We start from the raw sequence: 24505 nt of genomic DNA, 5'->3' as shown, positions 1-24505 counted from the left end.
AAAAACTAGAAAAATAAAGGCTTGTGAAACCCAAATTAAGTAGAAAAAAAGACCAATGTAGAAATCAGTAAAATAGAAAACAAAAACCATAAAGAAATCTATGAAATCAAAAGCCAGTTCTTTGAGAAGAGCAATAGAATTGATAAACCTCTTGCCAGACTGATCAGGAAAAAATAGAGAAGACAAAAATTGTAATATTAGGAACAGAAGAGGTAACATCACACAGATTCTACAGATATGAAAAGTATAATAAGTGAATCATCAGCCTAGGAAAAACAGACCAATTCCTTGAAAGACACAAATGGCCAAAGCTCACTCAAGAAGAAACAGACAACCTGAATAGCACCAAATCTATTAAGGAAATTGAATTTGTAGTTAAAAGTCATCCCACAAAGAAAACTCCAGGCCCAGATGATTTCACTGGTGAATTCTACCAACTATTTAAAGAGGAAATAATATGAATTCTCTGCAACCTTTCTAGAAAATAGAAAAAAAAGGAACAGACACTTCCCAAGCTCATTCGCCCTGAGGTCAGTGTTAGTCACTGGTACCCCTCTTAGTCTTCTCCTGGTTCAGCCAGAGTAATCCCTTTAAATATAATCAGATTCAGTCACTCTGCCCCAAGCCTCTTGTGCCTTCCCAGTTCCTTCAGAGTAAAAGCCAAAGCCTCGACACCTTAGGCAGACAAGATCTTCCCATGCCCCTGCAGCCTCTATCTAACTGCCTTTTTTTCTCCTTCTTCTGTTCCATCCATATTGGCCTGTTTGCTATTCCTTGAACCTTTCCCAGTCATCCTCCCTGCCCCAGTGCCTTTGTACTTGCTGTTCTCTATGCTAGGAAAGTGCTTCCCCCATAGTTTACTCTCCCTCCTTTGGGTCTTTGTTCAATTTTTATCTTCATCAGTGTTTTTTTCTGATCACTTTATTTAACATTACAATCCAGTCCCCACTCCCTGACCTCAGCATCCCTGTCCCTCTCACATGCTTTTTCTCCCTAGCAGTTTTACCTTCTTATATATTTTGTAATTTACTAATTTATTTTGCTGTCTGTCTCCCCCTACTAGAATGTGAACTGTTGGAAGGAGGGATTTTTTTTCTCTGTATTCTACCTGTTGTAACCCTAGAGCTTAGGATAGTACCTAGCTCTTAGTAGATACTCAATAAACATTTGCAGAATGTTTAATGTTCATCTCTTAATGATGCTCCCTTTGCTTTGCTTTGAAAGAAGACTTCCCCTCTGCAGCCATGTATTCTCAGATTGTCCCATAGTTTAGTGACCAGAAATTTTTAAACCTATGGGGATTTATGAGAGGTGTTCTTCATTGTAAGGAAGGAAGGGGTCATTGTGAAAGCAGCATTAGGAAGGAGAACTGGCAGAGGTGTTCTCAGATTAGTTTTAGAAAAGATTATGTATGAAATTCAAGATCTGAAATTTGATCCCTTTTAAATAAGTACTTTTATACTTCTTGGAAAGCTTCATGTACCCCCATCCAGACACAAATGTACCCCATTTCGAAGGCTAAGATTAGAGTTTATTTAACTTAGTGATAGACACTTTACTATTTAAACAGTGCTTCAGTGAATATGTGTGTGCGTATGTGTGTATTCATACTCAGTTGTGTGTGTATGTGTAGGTAAGTCTGTAGAGTTAAATCCCCCAAAATAGAATTGCTGGATCAAAGGGTAAATGTATTTGCAATTTTGGTAGATACTGAATATTGTCAAATTGCCTCTCTGGGGCTTTTTGAGAACTGGGAATCAGATATGCAAACTCTAGGCAGAGTCAAGAGCTAGCATTCCCTTCGTGTTGTGCAACTATAGGACAAAGTTAAAGACAGTTTTGTCACCTACATAGTGGAAAGCTGAGGAATTAAGTTTACGTTTTTGAGGTTCATCTATATTGCAGCACATAACAGCATGTCATTCCTTTTTATTCTTGAGTATTCTTCCATTATTTGGACATACATTTTGTTTATCCATCCACCAACTGAGGGACATTTGGATGGTTTCCAGTTCTCGGCCATGACGACTAATGCTGCTGTGAACACTCACGGACAATTCATGGATATGTGTTTTCATTTCTCTGGGGTGGATTCCTAGGAGTAGAATTGCTGGGTCTTATAAAGTAAGTTTGTGTTGAACTTTTTAAGAAACTGCCAAGCTGTTTTCTAGAGCGATCCTACGGTTCTACATTCCCACCCGCAGTGTACGAGGGCTCCAGTTTCTCCACATCCTCACCAACACTTGATTTTGTCTGTTTGATTCTAGTATATCTCTTTGTGGTTTTAGTTTCCATTTCTTGAATGACCAGTGATACTGAGCATCTTTTCATGTGCTTATTAGCCATTTGTATTTCTTCTTTGTTGACATCAATTAAAAATCTTTACCTATTTTTTAATTGGTTTGTATACTGTCTTATTATTGAGTGATAAGAGTTCTCTGTATTCTGGATACAAGGTCTTTATCAGATATATGATAGAATGTAGGAATTTTTTAATCTTCCTTCCACCAGGACCAGAAATTGTGTAAGGCAGGGAACCGCTAACTGTAATAATAATTAACATGTGATATTTGAGTGCTCATTATGAGCTGGACACTGGGCTGCTTTATACTGATTGTTTTATACTGATTGTTTAAGTAAGATACTTTCTCATTTTCTGAAGGTTATGAGAATGTTTCAAATGCTTGCTTTCCAGTTAACAGTTTTTGATAGATAAAGAAAAGAAATAGTTGATTTAGAAAATTCTTGATTTCTATGAGTTAGAATTGGTGTTTTAATATTATTACCATAAAGATTACATGGCTGTTATAACAGATGCAGAATACCAGCAGCTTTAAACAAGCTAGGTGTTTATTTCCCTCCTCTGTAACAGGCTGACATTAACTGGCTGTAGATGGGGGCTCCACAGGGTCAGATACCTCCATCTTATTACTCTTTAAAATGTGGATTCTACCTCAATTCCAAATGGCCACTCCACCTGTCCTGTCCTTGTGCAGGGAGTGGGAAGTAGAAAGGAGAGGGGGGCTGCCCATTCCTTTTAAGAAAGAGGCCCAGAAGTTGCCTGTATCATTTCTGCTCACATCTTTGGTTAAAACTCAGTGACGTGGTAATGCTGAGGTACAAGAGAGACTGGGAAATGTAGTCTTTACTGTGGGGCCATGTGGCTATCTACAGCTAAGGTTAAGGTCTAAAACTTAGGGGTTGAGGGTGAGAGAGGAGAACAGATGTTGGGGACCATTGTTGGCTTGGGGGTTCCTGTAACTAGCCCGTGTGGGATTCCCATTAATTTTTCCTCAGAGAAAGTCTAGTTGATATGTAGTTATTAGCCTAAACCTTATCGAGGAGTTAACTTTTACTATTGTTTTAGAATTGTATCAGAATGCTCTTCCTGCTGAAATAGCCATAAATATGAATTATTATTGCTTAGGAAATGTGAAAATTAACTTAGCAGTTAAATCCAATTTAGGAGTTGCCTTACTGAATATAGAGCTTATGCACCAGCTGGTCGATAGGGTGGCAGACAGCTTCTGGAAGTCGACTTTGGGAGCAGAACTCTGTCATTTTCTTTTCAAGTGACTCTTTCCTCCTGACATCACCACAGTGCCACTTAACGAGCAGTTTCTCCAGTGTTATCTGTAGCCGTTCTTCTCTGGTTAATATGTAGCTTTGGATTAATATGCCATATCTGGCGCTTTAGGAGGAAAAAGCATTTCATTTAGAGATGCCATTGCTTCTCTAAGGACAACAGTCATTTCTAACAAGTGTAGGGAGAAATCTTCTGGACCCATTTGTCCTTTGTGTGCGTTTAAAAACCTTGACGACAAAACAAATTGCTGCTGAATGTTTTGAAGAAACAAACAAAACTCCTTTAGTGTTTCATTTCTAGGTTTTTAGTCCTAACAATTACCGAGAAATTTGCCTTCCCCAGGCGCAGCTCCAGGCTGCTGAGAGGATCTTAATGCTGAGGGAGCTCATACTTGCATAGCCCATTTCAGCTGCCCCAGAGATAACCTGGATAAACACTGGCCCCTCTGCGAACCTCCTGATCCCTGCTGGGCCTTGCACTGTGGGGAGGTTCAGACGACGTGTTTTCCTTCCCTACTGGCCCTTCTCTCTACACTCCCTCCAGCTGCCTGCCTCCCCCACCCCCAAGTAACGTGATCTCCCAAGCCTGCTCACTGCTGGCCAGATTCTTTCAGTCTTAGAGAAAGAGAGGGAAAGTTAACCACTGGTTTCCCAGTCAAAGTGAGCAAAACTATAAAAGCCAAAAGCAGCATTTGAAAATAAAAGAAGTCTTACTTGTAAATAACCAGTGCTCGGGCTTTTCCTTTATCAGTGTTTCTGCAAAAGTGTGCTTAAGTTTACCTTACTCTATAGATAATAGTCTGAAGTGTTTTGATTTTTGCAACATTGCTATTTTTGATTTGTTTTATAGATATTGTAATCTTTATTCAATATTCAGATTAAAGGCAAACAAGACTTTTAGGGATTTGAAATAAAATTCTTGGCATTTATTTCAAAAGTTAACCAAAGTAAAGGGACAGACACAATTCACGAAAATGTTTGAAACCTCTTTGAGTTGAATTCAGGCACTTAGTGTTTAATACGAATTATCCCAAACTATTTTTTGTTTAATAATATATCTGTTTCTAACTTAACTTGTAAGTGGAATTTGACTGGGTTTAGGAATTCAGGATTTGATTGTTTCTTCACCACCAGCAATATTATGATTTGAAACCTATAGTATGCAACAAATTTTAAATAGTTTTGCAGCCTGGTGTCCTAAAATTGGTCTGTCAGCTCTTGATTATGGGTACCTACCTAGTGGGTGTGATAGAATGGAAAAAAATCTAACAAGGGAGTTTGGAGATCTGGGTTCTTTTCCTGGCTCTGCCATACCTTGCTGTGAGACCTCGTGCAAGTTATTTAATCTGTCTGTGCCTCAGCTGTCTCATCTATAAAATGGGCAAAACAGATTCTGATGAAAAATGATTAAATGTGGAAGACCTGTTTTTATCTCCGTTTGTTCCCCAAGCTCTGCTGAAATGATAGTAAGAAGATTTTTTTCAAAGTGAAAATTCATAAGGGCAAAAGAACCAAAAAGGGTAAGTAGATAAGAAAGGTGAACACATTTTTGAAAATGGAAGGCAGTCAGAAGGAAATTGAAGTCTAACCTCTTCTGAGAGAGACATTAGAAGTGAGCCAGTGTGCTTGTAAGATCCTGAGAAAAAAATCGACGTTAGAGGCATTAGTACTAAAGAAAGCAGGGAGGGGTGAGGCCTGTAACTGAAATCGAGGGATCAATTGAAAGTCAGTAAAAGGAGTGTTTAGATTCTTCATTCACACTGCTCCCCAACTCTGTACAGCAGATGACCACCTCTCCTTCCCACCTATTTGAGACTAGAAGTATTATATTGACAGATTGCCCTATAGAGGCCCTGGACTCAGGGGCATTACTTTCACCATGGATACATATAAGCCAAGGGACTGAAAACAGTGGGGTGAGCAAGAGCAGAATTTTTTTTTAAAAATATTTTATTTATTTATTTGACAGAGAGTGAGAGAGAGAGAAGGAGCAGTAGGAAGGATCAGAGGGAGGGAGAGAGAGAGAGAAGCAGACTCCCTGCTGAGCAGGAAGCCTGATGTGGGGCTTGATCCTAGGACCCTGAGATCATGACCTGAGCCGAAGGCAGACGCTTAAACAACTGAGCCACCCAGGCGCCCCCAAGTTTTTATTTTTATTTTTTTAAAAGATTATTTATTTATTTATTTGAGAGAGAGAAAGTGTGAGAGGGAGAGGGTCAGAGGGAGAAGTGGACTCCCTGCTGAGCAGGGAGCGGGATGCGGGACTCATCCCGGGACTCCAGGATCATGTCCTGAGCCGAAGGCAGTTGCTTAACCAACTGAGCCACCCAGGTGCCCCCCAATTTTTTTTTAAAGTAAGCTCTATGCTCAACATGGGGCTTGAACTCACAACCCCAAGATCAAGAGTCACATGCTCTACCTATTGAGCCAGCCAAGCACCCCAAGCAGATTTTTTTTTTTTTTTTTTTTTTAAGTCTGCATATTGAATAGCGAGATTCTCGGCCCTCTTCTAATAAATGCCAGCTAGGGCCCTAACAGAGAGATGGAAAATTTTTTTTCTGGGAAAAACAAAAACAAAATTGAACAGCCCTAGAAAAAGCCCTACAGATACCAACATTTGGGGATTCTCTTGAAGGAAAAGTGAGCTTACCACTTTCCTTCACTGAAGCCCACCAGTTGTGCTCCTCCCCGCATACGTTTTAGTTCCTCATTTATTTAGAAGAGTCTCTAACAGATAAAAGGTAAAACATTCACAGAAAAAAGGAACTTGGTTGAAATAAAGACAATGCAGGAAACAGAAGAAGAGTCCAGAAGAGTCTTTGCTGTCCTTAGGGAGACATATTGCAAACATCAAGCAACAGTGTTAATAAAAATAATCACAATAATAAAATAATGAGAATATCAGAATAATAACAAGGTCTTATATTGAGAACATTATAGCCAGAAGTTAAAATTCCACAGAAGACTTAAAATGCAGCCTATTGCAGGAAACAGTACATAAAGAAAAGACATAGACAATGAGAGAGAACAGATAAGAAAATTAGAAGCTCAGTCCCAGAGGTTCAGTATCCATCTGATAGGAATTCTAGAAGGAGAAAGCCAAAAGAAAATGGAGGAGAATTTAGGACACAGTATCAGGGAAAACCTCAGAGTGGGTGTTCTCCAGAGCTAAATGACTTAACATCTTCTAATTGGATTAGCTCCTGAGGTGCCAGCATTATAAAAGACTCACTCCTAGTTGTATCATTGTGAAATTTCAGAACACCAAGAGTATTAGAAGATACTCCAGAGCGTCCAAAGAGAAAAACAGGTTATTATATAAAAGATCAAGAATCAGAGTGGAATTGCATTTCTAAACAATACTGGAAACTAGAAACTAGTGGAGAAACATCTTCAAAATTAAGTGGGAAAAATTAATTTTAACCTAGAATTCTGTACCCATCCAAACTGTCAGAGTAGGTTTGGAATGTACCCTCCTCCCACTTTTTTTCCAGAAAGCTACTGGACAATGTATTCCAGCAAAACGAGGATGGAAGTCAGTAAACAGAACTGAGGGGGCACCTGGGTGGCTCAGTTGGTTGAGCGTACCACTCTTGGTTTCAGCTCAGGTCATGATCTCGGAGTCATAGGATCAAACCCCGTGTTGAGCTCCACGCTCAGCGCATAGTCTGCTTGTCTCTTTTTCTCTGCTTCTCCCCCACTCGCACGCTCTCTCTCAAATAAATGAATAAATAAAATCTTTTAAAAAATAAAAATAAATAGAACTGAGAATATTTTAAGGGTTTTAGTATTTGGAAAAAATACTACTAGGTGTTTGACAGATCTTTGAAATATTTGGGAGTAATAGTAATAGATCTGTAGAAGATTAACCAAATGAAAGAAATCAAGGCAATTAATATCTCTAAGATAAATAAAGGAAACATTCGTAGTATATTATTGATGGAACAGTGAACAATATATAATCACAGTATTGTAAACACTGACTATTGACTTAACCAAAAATTGTGATTTTACTGTTTAGGGAGGTTGGGATACTACTATAATAAGTTAATATATAATGTGGAAAGCTGATGAATCCAGAAACAACAATATGAGGACATTAATTAGAAATCTGAAGGAGGCTGCCTGCCCCTGGGGCAGCAGACTGGGGGATGGAGTCAGGGGATTGCTGTATTTATTACAAAACTTCAGTACTATTTGATTTTAACCTTGTGTGTAATACAAAAATTAAAAGTAATAAAAAATAAAATGGGCATACCAATAATAAATTAGTTTCCTCTTTGAGAAAAATTACTGTTTAATAGTTCTTTTTGACTTGTTAATTATTAAAATGTAGTAGAGTCTTACTATAATGAGATTTTCTAGAAAGTAGATTTACTCTAAGTTCAGATTTGGCCTCCAATTGAGAATTGTGGCTCTGGAAATACCAAGGGAACTAACAAAACAATCAGTGTTACCTGAAAAGACAGTCCTGTGTGCAGTTAGCTCATCAAGTCCTGGGCCTGAAATAGGCACCCATTAAAGATGTGGGGTGTGGAGTTTATGATTCACCACAAAGCTGTGGTTGCAATCCCTGGCTTTAGGATGAAAGGTAGGACTCCGTGACATTTCAATCGTAGTTGCTACTCCTACTCCATAGCTAGTTTCTTTCCCCTAATAAAATAAATGGCTTCCTTGTCCCTTGGAAAACCTCTAGACTACTTTCACTCCCTCAGACTGTGCTTGCTGGAATCATTTTCACCTATCACATTTGTTAATTTTAGCTCTTGACTTAGTCCCAGTAAGACTTAGGCAGGAACAAACACAGACCATCATCTGATCTGGTAAGAGGGCTCTTTTGGAAATAACAATAGCTACTGTTTATGGAGCCCCTTCCATACATTGTTTCTAATCTTCATAACCCTGTGAGATAGCTCCTCTCCCCCAGTGTTACAGTTGAGACAGTGGAGGCTCTGGGAGGTGAAGTCACTTGCCCAGGCCACCACAGTGGACGGCAGAGGTGCAGTTCAGAGCTAGGCTGCGTGAGGTAGCTCATTCAGCCTCTGTTGTGTTGCTTCCCCCAGTCCAGAGTCAGCAGGCCTTTGTGACACTCAACCCCCAGGTCGTACAATCTCCCAGAAAACTTACAAGACAAAGAGATGCCTGTGTGTCCTTATACAGTGGCCAAAATGGATGTGACTGCTTTGGTCTTCTGAGCTGCATTTTCCTTCAGTCGGACACACACTGGACACAGAGAGCTAGAGAACCCAGCAGGCTGTCAATGGAAAGTGTTTGCAGAGTCAGAGCAAGTGGGCTTTTTGGCAGGTGCACATGAAATAGCATGCACATGCCTCAAGATCTTTGCTCTCCACACGCCCCCCGCCCCCAAGTTATTGGCTGGGCTGGAAACAGTGGAGGGGTCAGTCACATTTGGGATCATTTGGTCCTGGGGGGTCCCAAACCAGGCCCCATGTCAGGCCTCCTGCCTCATTCCCTTGACCCACGTCAGCCCCCCTTTTTAAATAGGACTGAACTCCAAACTTTAAAAAAAAATTGTCTTTAGCCTAAAATCTTAAAAGAAGGGTCCTCTTCTGATAACTTGTTCTAGAATTATACATTTCCTAGATTTAAAAAAATTGCCTTCAGGGGTGCGCCTGGATGGCTCATTCGGTTAAGCCTTTGGCTCAGGTCATGATCCGAGAGTGCTGGGATGAAGCCCGTGTGGGGCTCCCTGCTCAGTGGGGAGTCTGCTTCTCCCTCTCCCTCTGCCCCTCCCCAGCTCATGCTCACTCACTCTCTCTCAAATAAATAAAATCTTTAAAAAATATACAAAAATAAACAAAAAATTGCCTTCAAAGGAAAAAATTTTAGAAATACCCATTCCTGTTTGTCCAATTCCTTGTGAAAACAAGAAACAACTCTTCTCTATTCTAAAACGTAGTGGTTTTCAACCTTAAGTATGCACACAAATCATTTGGGGAACTTGTTAAGATGTAGCCCATTCCATGTATTCTGATTCTAAAGGACTAGAATGGAGACCAAGAGTCTGCATTTTATTTTATTTAATTAATTAATTTATTTATTTATTTGGGGGTAAAAATTTGTTTATTTATTTTAGAGAGAGCGTGCGTGAGGAAGGGGAGGGGCAGAAGGGAAGGGAGAGGGAGAAAATCTCAAGCAGGCTCCAGCCCAGTGGGGAGCCTGCAGCGGGGCTCAATCCCATGACCCTGAGATCATGACTGAGCTAAAACCAAGAGTCAGACACTTAACCAACTAAGCCACCCAGGCACCCCCAAGAGTCTGCCTTTTAAGCAAGTGTCCCAGGTGATTCAAAATAGGTTGTCCATAGGGGCACCTGTGAGATCAAGCCCCATCTCTGGCTCCGTGCTGGGCATGGAGCCTGCTTGAGATTCTCTCTTTCCCTCTGCCCCTTGCCCTGCTTGGGCATGCGCTCGCTCACTCTCAAAAAAAAAAAAAAAAAGTCCATGGACTATACTTTCAGAAACACAGCTCAGATCACATACTTTAATTAAGGACCTAAATTCTTTCTTTCTTAATATTCTTACTACATTTTAAAATATTTTAAAATAGTTCTAATTCTCTGAATTTTTTTTTTTTTAAAGATTTTATTTATTTATTTGAGAGAGAGAATGAGAGACAGAGAGCATGAGAGGGAGGAGGGTCAGAGGGAGAAGCAGACTCCCCGCCGAGCAGGGAGCCCGATGCGGGACTCGATCCTGGGACTCGATCCCGGGACTCCAGGACCATGACCTGAGCCGAAGGCAGCCGCCCAACCAACCGAGCCACCTAGGCACCCCCTGAATTGTTTTCTTTTAAAACAGTTTTTCTAGAGGCGCCTGGGTGGCTCAGTCGGTTAAGCAACTGTCTTTGGCTCGGGTCATGATCTCAGGGTCCTGGGATCAAACCCCACATCGGGCTCCCTGCTCCGCGGGAGGCCTGCTTCTCCCTCTCCCACTCCCCCTGCTTGTGTGTTCCCTCTCTCACTGTCTCTCTTTCTGTCAAATAAATAAATAAAATCTTAAAAAAAAAACCTAACAGTTAATGATTTTTATTTCATCCTCTAGCTTTGCTCATACTGTCCTTCCACTTAAATTGAAAATTATGTGCCATTTTGGAAAGGTCAGGGCTTTGGGACCGTACTACTTCCAGGATGTGCGACCTTGGACAGAACCCTCTCCTGGCCCCTTCAAGTTTCCTTACCTGTGAAATGGAATTGTTGTGACCCTTGTGTATGGCACATATCAGGCGCATATTAAACGTCTGTTTCTTTCCCCAACTGAATGCAATAGAACAAACAAGTTAGTTCACAGTCTTTCATTTCTTTGCTTAAGTTAATGCCTGTGGGTTTAAGGTTGCTTAACGGGAAGCTTTCTTGGGCCTTTTTTCATTCTAGGAAGAAGATAGAGGCTCTTTTTCATTTGCTTGTAACAATGCTTTTTGTATCTTGCAAATGAGTTTCAAAACTATCAAAAGCTGGATCAGGAAAGAATAGTCCAGTCTGATATGGTAGTGTACAGTTAGGCAAAATTTTCAATATTCGTTGTTGCTAATTCAGTGTTTTGCCAGACCTGTTGCTGCATGGTTTTATAACTATAATTTTAAAGATTTGGACACAGTTTATAAGCATTACTCATTTTAAGAGGACTTAAGAGGATAAGGTCATTGTAGACTCAAGAGAATATTAGTAATAGTCATTAGCTTTTTAAAATAAACTTACATCCAGTATAAAGTACAGGACACGCAAACAAATATCTGGGCCTATATTAACTGATAGTATTCAAGGATATGGTTAGAATTTCAAAAATGCCTATTAATATATAATTCTTGGCATTAAACCGCCAATTTGGATATAGCTTTTTTTTTAAGATATTATTTATTTATTTGACAGAGAGAGACACAGAGAGAGAGGGAACACAAGCAGGGGGAGTGGGAGAGGGAGAAGCAGGCTTCTCGCGGAGCAGGGAGCCCGACGCGGGGCTCGATCCCAGGACCCTGGGACCATGACCTGAGCCGAAGGCAGACGCCTAACGACTGAGCCACCCAGGCGCCCCTGGCTATAGCTTTTTAAATCTGAAGTGCTGTATCAATGACAGACTTTATTATAGTTTGGTCCAAAGCCCTTGAACTTTCCAGAATGGCACCAAAACAGATACTGTATTTTTCAGTTTGTGCTAGTGGCACCCTTTGATTTTTATTTTTGGCTTTACACTTGGGAGTTTGAAAGTTTTAAGACAACACTAAACAAGTCAGCAGTCACTCCCTGCGGGCTCTCTAGCAGAATGACAGTGCCTTAAGAACCTAGATAGCATCCACAGTTAGTGCACGTCACTTGTGTCTCCAGGTGGTGGGAACTGCGTACTTAGTTCCTGGGCTGTGCTTTCTTAGGTGCTCATGAGCCCTGAGCTGGTACCACAGCATGAACCATACATAGGTCCACTCATTTGCAGGACAGACACATTTTGTACATTGATCAGAATTTGGAAGGACAAAATGATGCCCTGGCTGAGAACCCCTGTGATACACACTAGTCACATCCAGTCCGATTGTGAATTTTTATGTGCTATATTTGGCAGACCTACATGAAGATCTTGTTACTTAGCCATTCCAAGATACCCAGATTTTGGGTTTTTTTTTAAGATTTTATTTATTTATTTGACAGAGAGAGACACAGCGAGAGAGGGAACACAAGCAGGGGGAGTGGGAGAAGGAGAAGCAGGCCTCCCGCCAAGCAGGGAGCCCGATGCGGGGCTCGATCCCAGGACCCTGGGATCGTGACCTGAGCCGAAGGCAGACGCTTAATGACTGAGCCACCCAGGCACCCCAAGATACCCACATTTTTGTTGTTACAGGATAGGCTGGAAAGTGTAACAAGTGAGTCCAGCTTTGCCTTCTGGGGTTGACCACTCGTAGCCAGAGCCTCTTAACCAGCACTTCCTCTGAAATATATGATGTTAGCTATTTAACCAAAGATAATGAAATCCAAGGTTTTAATCTACTTGGATTTATTGTTGATGGGAGGGGGCTGTGTCATCTACTGGTCAGGAGCCTGATCCTTGGAACTGGGCAGAGCAGGGTTGGTTTCCAACTATGGTGCCTTGGGCAGGGTGCTTGACTTCTCCAACCAATAGGCTTTTACCTGAAGAATTGGGATAATGATTCTCTTTTCCTCACAGGATCATCGTGCAAATGCAATGTTGTAGTGAATGGCCCATGTTTCTCATAAATGTCTGACACACAGTAAGGTCTCAGTAAATATCCTCCCTCATTATTCATGTGTTCTAAGATGTGAGCTACATTAATTTTTCTGTGTTGCAGTTATCTGACACTCTATTAAATAAATATTGATTAAATAAAATAAATGCCTTTTCTTATTGTTATTGAAATACATCTGATTTTTATTAAATGATTTGGTATGATTGGGTTCCCTGTTATTTCCCACCGATCTAGATTTCTGGCCTTATGCCAAGTAATACACTGTTGTGATTATTGTTATTTTATGTTATAATAACGTATATTATCAGTCCTAACCAGAGTTCTAAAGATTTCGGCTCTATACAGCAATGAAATCGGTTTTAAATAATAGTACCCCTGGCACTTACCAAACAAGGAAAAAAGTTCCCCGTTGAAGAAAATAAGGCACGGGGGGTGCCTAGGTGGCTCAGTCGTTTGGCGTCTGCCTTCGGCTCAGGTCATGATCCCAGGGTCCTGGGATCGAGCCCCACATCGGGCTCCCTGCTCCGCGGGAAGCCTGCTTCTCCCTCTCCCACTCCCCCACCCCCGGCTTGTGTTCCCTCTCTCACTGTGTCTCTCTCCGTCAAATAAATAAAAATCTTCAAAAAAAAAAAAAGAAAGAAAGAAAAGAAGGCACGGGTCCTGCCTCTATGACATGGGTTCTTGTTGTGGAAGCTGAATTCCCTTTACATATAATCAGAAATTATGTTTGAATTCGAACTTATTTCTCTTCCGTTTCCAGCCACCTCCTAGTATGAATGTATGATTTGACAAATGTCTTGCATACCTGTGAGGTTGTCGTGTGGGTTCTAGCTCTCAGATTATTCATTCTTTATACACCCACTGAGTTAGCCTTAATCACTGTAAACTCAGTGAACATAAATGAGACCAGTATTGGTAACTGCAGTGGAATTTGCCTTATTCGCCAACATCTTGGGGACCCAGGGTTTGCCAGAGCCCCGCGCACCGGCGTTGTTCGGCTTTTAGCGGCGCAGGTTGGGGGGCATCTCGCCACAGAGATGCTCCAGGTTCCAAAGGTGGTGCTGAGCAGGCCTGCGCTCCCGGCAGCCCGAGTAGCCGGTGTCTTTCTTGGGACTTTAGGACTTTCCAACGTTGAGAACCACTCGATGCTGCACCTAAAAACAGACCCCCCGTTGACTTAGAAGCCGGCCCCGGGGTTGGTTTTGGACTGCGGCAGAGGGCCACGGCCGGCCTGGGCCTGGCGATGGCCGGGAAGAGTGGGGTCGGCCGGTCGGCCGGCGCGGCGCCGAGAGGGTTAAGGCGGCGGCGGCGGCGGCGGCGGCGGGGGCGGGCCTCGCGGGCCGGGCTTGGGGCCCTTTGTTAACAGGCGCGTCCCGAGCGGAGACGGAGACGCGGCCGCGGCCATGGGCGGGCGCGCGGGGTGGCGGCGAGGCGGCGTGGCGGGGCCGCCGGGGCGCGGGAGGGCGCGCGGGGCCAGCGGGGCGTGCCGGGCCTGAGTGCGCGGCGCAGCGAGCGCGGGGAGGGGTCCGGCCCCGAGGCCGTCGGCACGCAAAAATGCTGGAGATCTGCTTGAAGTTGGTGGGCTGCAAATCCAAGAAGGGGCTCTCCTCGTCCTCCAGCTGTTACCTGGAAGGTAAGCGCCGGCCGGCGCGGAGCGGATCAGGGCGGCCGCGGGGCCGCGGGGCCGCGGGCCGGGCCTTCCCGGGCCGCGCCCGCCCGCGCGCGCTCCCTCCTCGCCCTCCCTGGCCCTCCCTGGCCCTCCCTTCCCTTTCCCTCTCTCCCCCTCCCTCTCTTGCTCTTCCTCTGTCTTGCCTGCGACCACGCCTGGGCGCTGCGGGCCGAGCGGGAGGGTGCGGGGCTCCGGTCCTCCCCGCGCCCTAACCCCGGGAGAGCCCACGCCGGGATGGCGGTGTCGCCGGGCCCCCAGCCGCGGGGCTCTCCCTGAGGAAGTTTGAGAAAGCGAACTCTACAGGCCCGAACGGCCTTGTGAGCCCACGTTGTGGAATTTCTACCGTTAATTGGGAATTATGTGTCAAAAAGGTCGACCCGTGTTTGTGAAACATGTGATTTTCATTAAGGATCGTGTACAAAGGAACACGGCTCTACCATTTATGGATACAGAATTCAAGCGATCTTTCTACCCCACACCCCACGCTCACAACCCCCAACCAGTGTTATATGCAGACCACGAAGAGGTCTTAGGAATTCTCCCTTTTCGGGGTTGGGGGAAGCGAAATTACAGATTTTAGGAAGGCATTGTGAATGAGTTCAGAGTACTTGGCAGGGGAGGGGGAGCCTCATGTTAGGTTCGCTCCATAAAGCGCAGAGCCAGGAGCATCTTACTTTTGCCTTCTTTCCATTCTACTTTCCTTCTCTCACCCCTGTGTTCTTCTTTCCTGTTGTCTTTCGTTTTCTGTGCCAGTAACAACGGAAAAAAAGTGAACTGGGATGGTGCGTGGTCGTCATTTTGTAGCTTCGAGTGGAGGAAATCGATCTGATTTAGGGACTGGTCATCCCGGGCGTAATCCTGCTGGCATTTCTCGGTCGTTTTCACTTAGGACTTAAAATAGGAATAGAAACGTAAATGTCATTTTAGAACAAGTATGATTTTTGCTATAGTGCCATGAAGTTGCAATGTTTTACTTTTTAAAATGAGGGAAAAATAAAGGAAGGCCTCATAAATGGTCTAATCTCTCTTCCTTACAACTTTTTTTTTTTTTTTTTTTAAACACCCCACACCCTCACCGGGCACCTTTTTTTTTTTTTCTTTTTGACTTGAGGGTCTGCCTGAAGTCACATAAGCAGCTTAAACCTTAAGCACCAGTGTGGTAGGTGAAACCTGTTTGCCCTTGCTGCCACAGTATGTATACATCCATCAGTCCCCTTCCCTGTTCGGGATTTTCGACCTTGGAGCAGGCTCATAAAACTCGGCATTTGGAGGGAGGAGATGGTTTATTTGTCCCCAAAAGTTGGCATCTGAAGCAGCCAAAATAATCTTCAGTTAATCCATCGCTTATTTTCCAAGTTGCTCAAAATTCTGAACACATTCTCATTTACATCTGTATCCAGTTAATGTTAGGCATTATCATCTCCATTTTGCAGATGGACGCCTTCCGTGGAGTAGAAGAACAGACTTTTGTAGCTGCAGAGTTGGAGGAAAGTTTAGGTCACAGAAGAGCTGTGATACTGTTTTGTTTTCTTGGCGTAAACTAGAGATTTAGTGTGTACCTGGCTGCTTTAATTATTGGGGTTTGGGGGGTTATCTAATCCTAAATGTCTCATTCCATCCTGTCCTGAAATAATGTAGCCTACTGAGTCTCAAAAAAACCCAGCTGTGGTACCACAGACCGCCTTGGGTTAAGGCTGCATCTAGGAAGGAATCACTATAGGAATTCTCTCTTCTTACTGAGTTGCCCTTACTTTGCTAGTGTATTTAATTGGAGAAAGTAAATGGAATTATTGTTTTGTAAGTGGAGAGAATTTAACAAACCTCAGTGATCATTTCTTGAAGACTGGACGAGCTATGAGTCTCTTGGGAAGAACAGTTGCCAACATCTGGATAAGTAATCCAGTCTTTCCGTTTTTACTGACGTCCTAAATCAATCAATCAGTGTTTATTGACACCCACTCAGGGCTCAGGCAGCTCAGGTCACAGAGAGAATTGAATATGGTCAAGTTTTCCATTCTGTCAAAGAGGGTTCAGCCATAAACGCAACTTGAACACACATCTACTTGCTACCCAGGCCTAGCTGTCAAAGAAATAATTAAATGCTTACTGTATGCCAAGCTCTATTTTGGCATCCTGTGTGATTTAGTGTGCTTGTTTCTCATGATGGCCCTCTGGTTATTTCCACTTCATATATGAAGAATCTAAGGCACCAAAAGGTTAGGAAACTTGCCTGAGGTCACAGAGCTAGCAAGTGGTGGTTGGGATTTGAACCCATGCTGTCTGGCTCTAAAGAGCCCAGTTTTAAAGAGCCCAGTTTTAGCTGTTCTGTGCTTTACTAACTGTCACTGTGACCTTTGGCACTCTCTTTGGATGTTAAAATAGTATCTTCAAGAAGCACTCAAATGCCTGAAATAGGGTATTCTTTCTTTTCTAGAAAACTAATGCTGATAAAAATTATCTTTGCCAGTAGAAGTAAAAATGATTATCTTTACCAGTAGAATATTTTAAACATATTTTAAAATAGTTCTACATGATAAAAAAAATTCTAAAAGGGTATTTTGTGAAAAGTAATTGTGTCTCCTATCCAGTTTCCCTATACCCAGAGGCAATCACTCAGAGTTTCTCGTGTATCCTTCTGGGAATATCCTACGCATATAACAAGTATTTATAGCATTTGAATTTTGTGTTCCAACTCTGTGAAAATGTATGTTTATAGCAACATCTTTCACTATGACCACATTTAGCTTTACAACCTTAGGTCTACTTCAAACACTGAATTTTCTGATTATTTCTTCCCCCTAGAGATGTGGAAGAAAACATGAATACTAGCCATTTGAATTTGCTTTTTTCCCAGTTTTCTTTGTTCATGTTTGTATTTGCATACGTTGTGCATGACTGTTGTACGTGGATATGCTAGTTCTGTAGTGTGGAATCAGAATTTAATGTCTTGTGAAGTGAACTCTAATTGAACTTTGTAAATTTATTTTAAGGGCCCACTTTTAAATGCCTCTTTTCAGCAGTTAACTTTCTGGTGGATGCTTTATGTGGTGCCAGCCACACAGATACACTGTTAGAACTTCTGCTTCAGAGAAGCTCATGCTCTCTTTCTAAATACTCTATTCTGAGGTCATCACATGCTTCCCTTGTGTAGTAACAAAGAAAATATGAGGCTTTTTCAGGAACCTAATAGAAAGCCAGCCAGTCCTCTCATTTGAGGTTACATTAAAATTGTTGAGCATTTCTGATGTGACAGGCCTCGGCACTAAGCACTTCATACACATCCTCACTTCATTCTCACACCAGCGCTATGAGGTTTCTAGAGAAGAGGAGGAGAAGGGCCCCATTTCACTTCGGTTGGAACTACTTCTGAATTTGGAGTCAGGAGAGCCCAGTTTTTGTCTGACCTCTCAGCTTTTCTGCTTCCTTACTTACCTCTAAGAGCAAACATCCTCTATCCAGCCCACCTCAGAGGATTGTTTTGAGGATCTAGGAGAGGATTCCAATGAAAGTTTTGAAACCAATAAGATGCTAAATATTTGTATTTATACTGACATGCAGTTCCTTTGAGATGTCCCTAAGTCCAGATGGTTCTATGGTCAGGGTATTGCAGAAGTCCCAGTCTCACGTGAGGAACATGGCTCCAGAGCCAGCTGCCTGGGCCTGGTTGCCAGCCGGGCTTGCCTGCTGAGCTGAGGGATGCTGCTTTCTGAGCCTTGGTGTTCTCATTTCCAAAATACAACTCGTAGTAGTCCCTACCTTCTCGAGTTGGGAGGTTTGCGTGAGAGATTTTGTTTAAATTGTTCAGCACAGAGTAAGATGTTATAGCACGTTAGCTGTTACTTTAAACAAATACTTAGCAGTCTAAAATGCTGGCATTGCCAGTTTCTCCATTGGCTGAAGGCATGATAGAAATGAGCTGAACCTACCCGTAGTTTTTCTTGTTAACAAAACAGTTTGTTTCCAAGTTTGCTTTGATGCATAGAATTAATACTTCCTGTCATTGGTTTTAAGGAAAAGTATCCTCCCTTCCTCTAATCCTTTCTCTCTCTCTCTCTTTTTTTTTTTTTTTTTTTTTTATTTTTTTATTTACCTAATCTCTACACCCAGCATGGGGCTCGAACTCACAACCCTGAGATCAAGAGTCATATATGCTCTTCTGACTGAGCCAGCCAGGCGTGCCCCCCTCTGATCCTTTCTTATGCCCATGGTGAATGTTTTAATTGTGGAAGAAGAAATCCCATCAGTTCGTGATTGGCATCTTTTTCTCTCCAGAGGCAGTATTTCTGCAGCTGCAAATACGTGAAAACTGAAGACCTCATACTACTCATTACCTTGTTCTAAAATCATCATAATTTTGCCAGTATAATCACTGATCTGAAATAGAAACGGGAAAAATTGTCTACGGATAAGCTTAAAAATATATAACAACGTTGTACAACATGATGACTGTAGTTAACGGTACTATATTGTATATTTGAAAGTTGCTAAGAGAGGAAATCTTAAAAGTTGTCATCATAAGGAAAAAATTTGCAACTGTGTGGTGATGGATGTTAACATTGTGGTAACTGATCATTTCACATTATTGACATGTATCGAGTCAGTATGTTGTACACCTGAAATTTATACAATGTTTTATGTCAGTCGTATCTCAATAAAACTGGAAAAGATAAAATAAAAAAATATATACAACAAGAACTAAAGATCAAATGGGATATTGGAAGAATTTAACTTTTCCTGTGTAATAGTGGATCATAATTAAACACACTGAAATATTTATAAAATAAATCTTTTTTTTTAATGGAAAATTCTAAGTCTGTAAGAAAAGCAGATAGCCCATTGAACTCCTTGTACCCATACCTGGCTTTAACAATGACCAAATTATGGTCAATCTTAGGTTGCCCTCTTAGTGCAGCTGACAGAGCATCATTCTCATAATCCAAATGTCCTGAGTTCAAGCCTCAGAGAGGGCAGATTAAGTCACTTTTTATAGTCAGCCGGGCCCAAGGTTACGCTGGTTAAAAAAAGAACACAAAGCACATTATGGTCAATCTTGTTTTCTTGCCTAGTGAAGTTATAGTTCCAAAGACATGTGGGAAAATAGCTTGCTAATTACCGACATTTGAGAGTCTGACTTTGCCCTCAGATGATGAGAGTTGTTATTCTCTGAAGTTGGCTCTCAGATCCTTCTTTCTTAACCCACACCGTAGATACTTTATTATACTATCTGTGTTGGGGTGGTGGTGACAGGAAAGACAGACCGACAGATGAAGGAGACAGAGAAACAGATGGGAATTGAGGAGAGGGAGACAGAAAGGCTGAGACCAGAAAGAGAGAACACAGATGAGAAGAGGTGTGGGGGACAGGGGACCGAGGGAGGATGGCTGGAGGTGGGCAGAGGAAGAGACCCAGAGGGGAAAAATTCTCCTTAAAGACCTAATTCTTGGGGTGCCTGGGTGGCCTAGTCGTTAAGCGTCTGCCTTCAGCTCAGGTCATGATCCCAGGGTCCTGGTATCGAGCCCCGCATCGGGCTCCCTCCTCAGCGGGAAGCCTGCTTCTCCCTCTCCCACTCCCCCCTGCTTGTGCTCACTCTCTCTGTCTGATAGATAGATAGATATTAAAAAAAATTAAAGACCTAGTCCTTATCAATCTTACCAGTCCTCAAATGTAACTAGTAGCACTGTATGTTGCATATCTGAAAATTGATAAATGTGGGGGATGGATAGAATTAGCCATTGCTTTTGGGCACTCAGATACCTTTTTTGGGTCACATTTCATTCCCTGAGATTAGCAATAGGAATAATAATGGCTAATGAGACATTCTGGGGATACTACCTGCTACTGGGTAGCCCCTTTTCTTCAGTGAGTCTAAACTGACCCAGGAGTCCTTGATGACCCTTTCAGGAGAGAACAGGAAATGTGAATTGAGTGCTTCCCAGGCCTGGCAGGCAGAGGGGGAGGCTTTCAGTCTGCTGCAAATGGCCTGTGACAGAATAAAAATGCTTCTATGGTTAGGGGCTCACTGCAAACAGAATCTGGGCCAGTGCAGGGATTCCGTGAACTGTTCCTCCCCCACAGACAGAACGTGTGTGGAGGTGTTGTCTGCCTGTTCTGGGGCTATAACAGGTCCTGTTTCTTTTGAAAGCACAGAGAAATGGACTTTTATGTTGCACCTTGTTTTAGGATCTTGACCATGGTTTACATTCCATTAAAAAAAAAAATTACTGCATTTCTGAGATCTTTACAAAAGCTTCCCCGGTGAAGTGCCTTTTCTCTTCATCCTGCTCTCTTTCTGCTGTTCTTACTGCAGGTTAACATAATTAAGGTGCACTTTTCCGTCATGACTTAATGTTTTACCTTGTTGCTGAAGACAGTGCAGGGCGTTCTACGCAGCGGCTGGCTGTAAGAAACACCCAGTGGTGCTCTATGCACTGCCTTGCAGGAAGCAGGGGGTGAAGACTGTAGTAGGAACGCTGGGCTCTGCCCCAGAGTTCACGTTATTGTGGGGACAATAATAAGTGAGGGAGTACTTGCCCTGTAGTGCAGGGCCCTAAGATCAGGTACCACACTTGGCATTTGTGCAGAAATTCTCTGCATGCCGTGTGCATGGAGTCCTCCTGACAGCCTGGCTAGGTAGATACCATCGTGGCCCTGTTGTGCAACTGGGAAGCTGAGGCTGGGAAAGTACTGACTCCAAGACATGGTGGACTGAGATTTACACACGGCTTGTCCACCCTGGAGCCCAGGCTTACAGATTCCTTACCAATGAGATGAAGGGGAAACCGCTAGAGGTTTGGGGAGGCTGGAATGGGGAACTAAGGGTTGTGGGAGAAGCTGGCCCCAGACCAGCCCGTCAAGGGCCTTCTGGGCCCACTTCAGGAGCTCGGACTTCTCCTGCAGTGGTGGTAATAAGGACAACCCCAGCCATCTTTTGAGGGCCTGTTACCTGCTAGGAGCAGTGTCTTCTATGTTATCTGCAGACTGCCAACGACCCTGTAAGGCACTTGACTGCTCTGTTCTTTGTGTTGCCACAGGTGACCCTGCTGGTAAATAGTGGCCTACCAGTGACAGGCAGAGCCGTCCTGGGCTTCCTCTTCTGCCTCTGCCAGCAGCCATCTCCGTGGGATTTTAACAGGAGAGCCACTTGGTCAGGCTTGCATTTTAGAAAGACCCCTCTGGTGGCAGTGTGGAGGCCGAATGGAGCAGGGCAAGGTCAAGGGGGGGAACCAGTTTGGGGTGTGGTGGGCAAGGATAGGATGGGACCAATGAGGGAGATTTAGCAGGAAAAGTGGCCAGTGTGGATGTACACTTAGCTGGGATGAGGTGGGGGTTGGCGAGGGGTAAGCATCGTGTTCAGAGTGGTTTGAGGATGGTGGGGTGTTCCTTCATATGGGTCTTTATTATGCTCCATCTCCAGGTACTATAGGCTTCTTTGACAACAGAGTCTCAGAAGGTGATAGAGAATTTTTTTTTATTTTTTACTTTTTGGTAGAAGGAGTGGACTGAATACCTTTCAGAATGGTTTAATACTTGGACTGCTGATAGAAACAGAGGTTAGCATGGAGAATTCTGTTTTCTAAACTTGACTGGCTAGGGACATTATAATGTAAACAGATTCCAGGGGAAATATTTAAACCTTGGGCTAATTTAAATAACTTTATTTTTTACTCTTTATTTTATTTTATTTTTTTAAGATTTTATTTATTCTTTATTTTTTAAATGAGGTTTCTCGGGAAACCTATTTAACTTATTGCCTATAATGCCCATAAGTGGGAAGTATGATAAAACTGCATTTATTTAAAAAGAAAGTTGCATAATTTGGACTTCTAATTTATAGCAGCCTCTTTTCTAGGCCCCTCTCCCTGTCGGATTACTGGGGTTCTACTGAATCACATCTGTAGTGTAGTTGTTAACCTGGAAGGCTCTTGGGGTCTGGGATAGAACTCAGGGGCTCCATGTCCTTGGATGGGGAAATATTAGAACTTTATTTCACTAACCTCTAACTGAAAATTAGTGTTTCATTTTTTTAAGAATGTAGGTAACAAAGCACAGTAATATTAGAAGTACTTGTGACTTTGTCACTGGTAGAAATCAGATATTTTTATGTCATCTAACAGTTGTGATTGATGCACATATCACTACTTTGAAATGACAGTAGTTTCTCCTGGATGTTGTATCTCATGTGTTAATAAAGAAGCATATATTTAATGCATTAATAAAGAAGTACTGTATCACAAATTAATTTTTTTAAAGATTTTGAGGACTATTTCAGTACAGTTCTCCTTTGCAATCCTCTATGTTCTCTGCATTTGCAGACTTCTGAGGCAGACATCACCAGAGGGGCCACAGCCCAGCCCAGATGAAGACCCCTCCCTTAGTAGCCTCAGTGTGTCCGGCTAGCCTTGGATCCCTGTCCTAGTCCTGCTTCCCTTGCTAAGCGAGGTCTTGTTCAGGATCCACATCCTTCCGGATGCCAGTGAGCTGGTCCCTTCACAACTCCTGGCCCTCAATGTCTGTGTTGTTATAAATGAATCCACAGGGCAGTGCCCGTCTTGGATTTGAGCTGCTGTTGAGGCCGTGTACATTTTCATTAGCTTTGTTCTTCCCACAGGAACAGAGGCTGTGTGGTGATTCTTTGCATCATTACCATCTTGCCCTAGCCCTGCTCCCCAGCAGCTAACGCAGTGTTTGGGGTGCTGGGAAAATTTTGTCGAGTGTGAAGTTAAGGCCAAGGCTGTATTCAACTAAGCTCGTTTTTTAAATAATTGTAACTGCTCTGGGTGAGGGTGTAAATTACAAAATAAAGGACCATGTATAATGTAGATACAATGACTTTCATCAAGTTCAAATTGTGGGAAATAATACTTTTTCTCTAAGCTCATATTATAAGAAGTTGTATGAGACTGTTGTATACTGACTTGAGAATATTCTGAGCATGATCTCATCAGTTGGAACAGAGTCTGAAATAAAACACGAAGACTTCCCTCTTTTTTGAGGGATCTGTTTTATAGATTTCTGAATTACACAGATTCCTTGAACTGGAGGGTAATAGTGAAAGGCCCACAAAGGAAATAAGAATAAAGCAGCAAGGGTTTAAATAATTGAAATCGAGCTAAAGTAAGGGGAATGTATCTCATGCCCAACACGCCCTGCCCTCTCCCCTCCTCCACCCTGAAGGGCCAGCTGCACAGTGTGGGGTGCTCTGTACTAGGAGGGGACAGGGGGCAGGAGCACCTACAAGAAGGTGGTGGGAAGCTTCCCAGGGCTGTTTTTCCCAGAAGTGAAATCTCCCCTCCCCTTGGGATTATGAAGTAGCCTCAAGGCTCCTGGAGTTCACAAACATTTTACCTCTCTTCCTGTTGGACCACGGAAGGGGTTCAGGGGCAGCCCCTGGAAGTCTAGACCAGATAGGCCATATCGGAGAATCTTCTGTGAACATTTCTGATCAGTGACACACAATTTTAAGAAAGGATTATTTTCATATAAAACTATCTTTAAATTGCACTTTAAAGACGCAGGCCATTAGAATACCATAAGTTAAACACACACAGGCCCAGTGAATTTTGTGGCATTATTCTTACTGGATTTTTAAACAGTTTGATATTCTCATGGTTAAAGCTGTAGCTTTTTGGAGGCTATTTTATTTTATTTAGATTTTATTTATTTATTTGAGAGGGAAAGGGAGAAGCAGATTCCCTGCTGAGCAGGGATCCCAACACGGGGCTGATGGGGGCTGACACCAGGCTCCATCCTGAGATCCTTGCCCTGAGCCTGAGATCATGAGCTGAGCCTAAGGCAGATGCTTAACTGACTGAGCCACCCAGGTGTCCCCTGGAGGCCTTTTTTTTTTTTTTTTAAGCTATCACCATTCTTGGTGCTCAGCTGGCTAATTAATAATAACTGAGTGAGTTTTATGGGTGAGTGGAAGCCTTTTCATGAACAGTATGGTAAAATAGTAACAAAAAGGTCTTAAAAGGGGTGAGAGGCACTTTTGAAGGTACAAATCTTAAATAGATTTTTTTTTTTAAAGATTTTATTTAT

At 42.7% G+C, this 24505-nt stretch overlaps 1 protein-coding gene and 1 long non-coding RNA gene across 7 annotated transcripts in view; one reads left to right on the top strand and one right to left on the bottom strand.

Moving 5' to 3' along the window:
• Positions 1 to 13304, bottom strand: part of LOC118017581 — an 85468-nt gene extending 72164 nt beyond the window's left edge. For all 3 annotated transcript variants that reach the window (XR_004681191.1, XR_004681192.1, XR_004681190.1), the window contains exons 1-4: positions 13185 to 13304; positions 12419 to 12521; positions 10786 to 10861; positions 8713 to 8839 (exon numbers count right to left, since the gene is read on the bottom strand). This is a non-coding gene — a long non-coding RNA (uncharacterized LOC118017581). The remainder of the gene's footprint in view (positions 1 to 8712; positions 8840 to 10785; positions 10862 to 12418; positions 12522 to 13184) is intronic.
• The window catches only part of ABL1 (ABL proto-oncogene 1, non-receptor tyrosine kinase), a 136036-nt gene that overhangs the window by 76785 nt on the left and 34746 nt on the right, over positions 1 to 24505 (top strand). The window contains exon 1 of one of the 4 annotated variants that reach the window (XM_035015604.1): positions 14261 to 14431. The exons of the other annotated variants lie outside the window; for them this stretch is intronic. Within the exon in view, the coding sequence (XP_034871495.1) occupies positions 14353 to 14431 (79 nt within the window). The 5' untranslated portion in view covers positions 14261 to 14352. Of the gene's footprint in view, positions 1 to 14260; positions 14432 to 24505 lie in introns of those variants that run through there. 4 annotated transcript variants of the gene reach the window in all.

This window comes from Mirounga leonina, unplaced genomic scaffold (assembly GCF_011800145.1).
Source record: "Mirounga leonina isolate KUSES-001 unplaced genomic scaffold, KU_Mleo_1.0 Mir_170, whole genome shotgun sequence".
NCBI classification, from domain to species: domain Eukaryota; kingdom Metazoa; phylum Chordata; class Mammalia; order Carnivora; family Phocidae; genus Mirounga; species Mirounga leonina.
The sequence above is the reverse complement of the archived record's forward strand: the minus strand, read 5'-3'. Positions and strand labels throughout refer to the sequence as shown.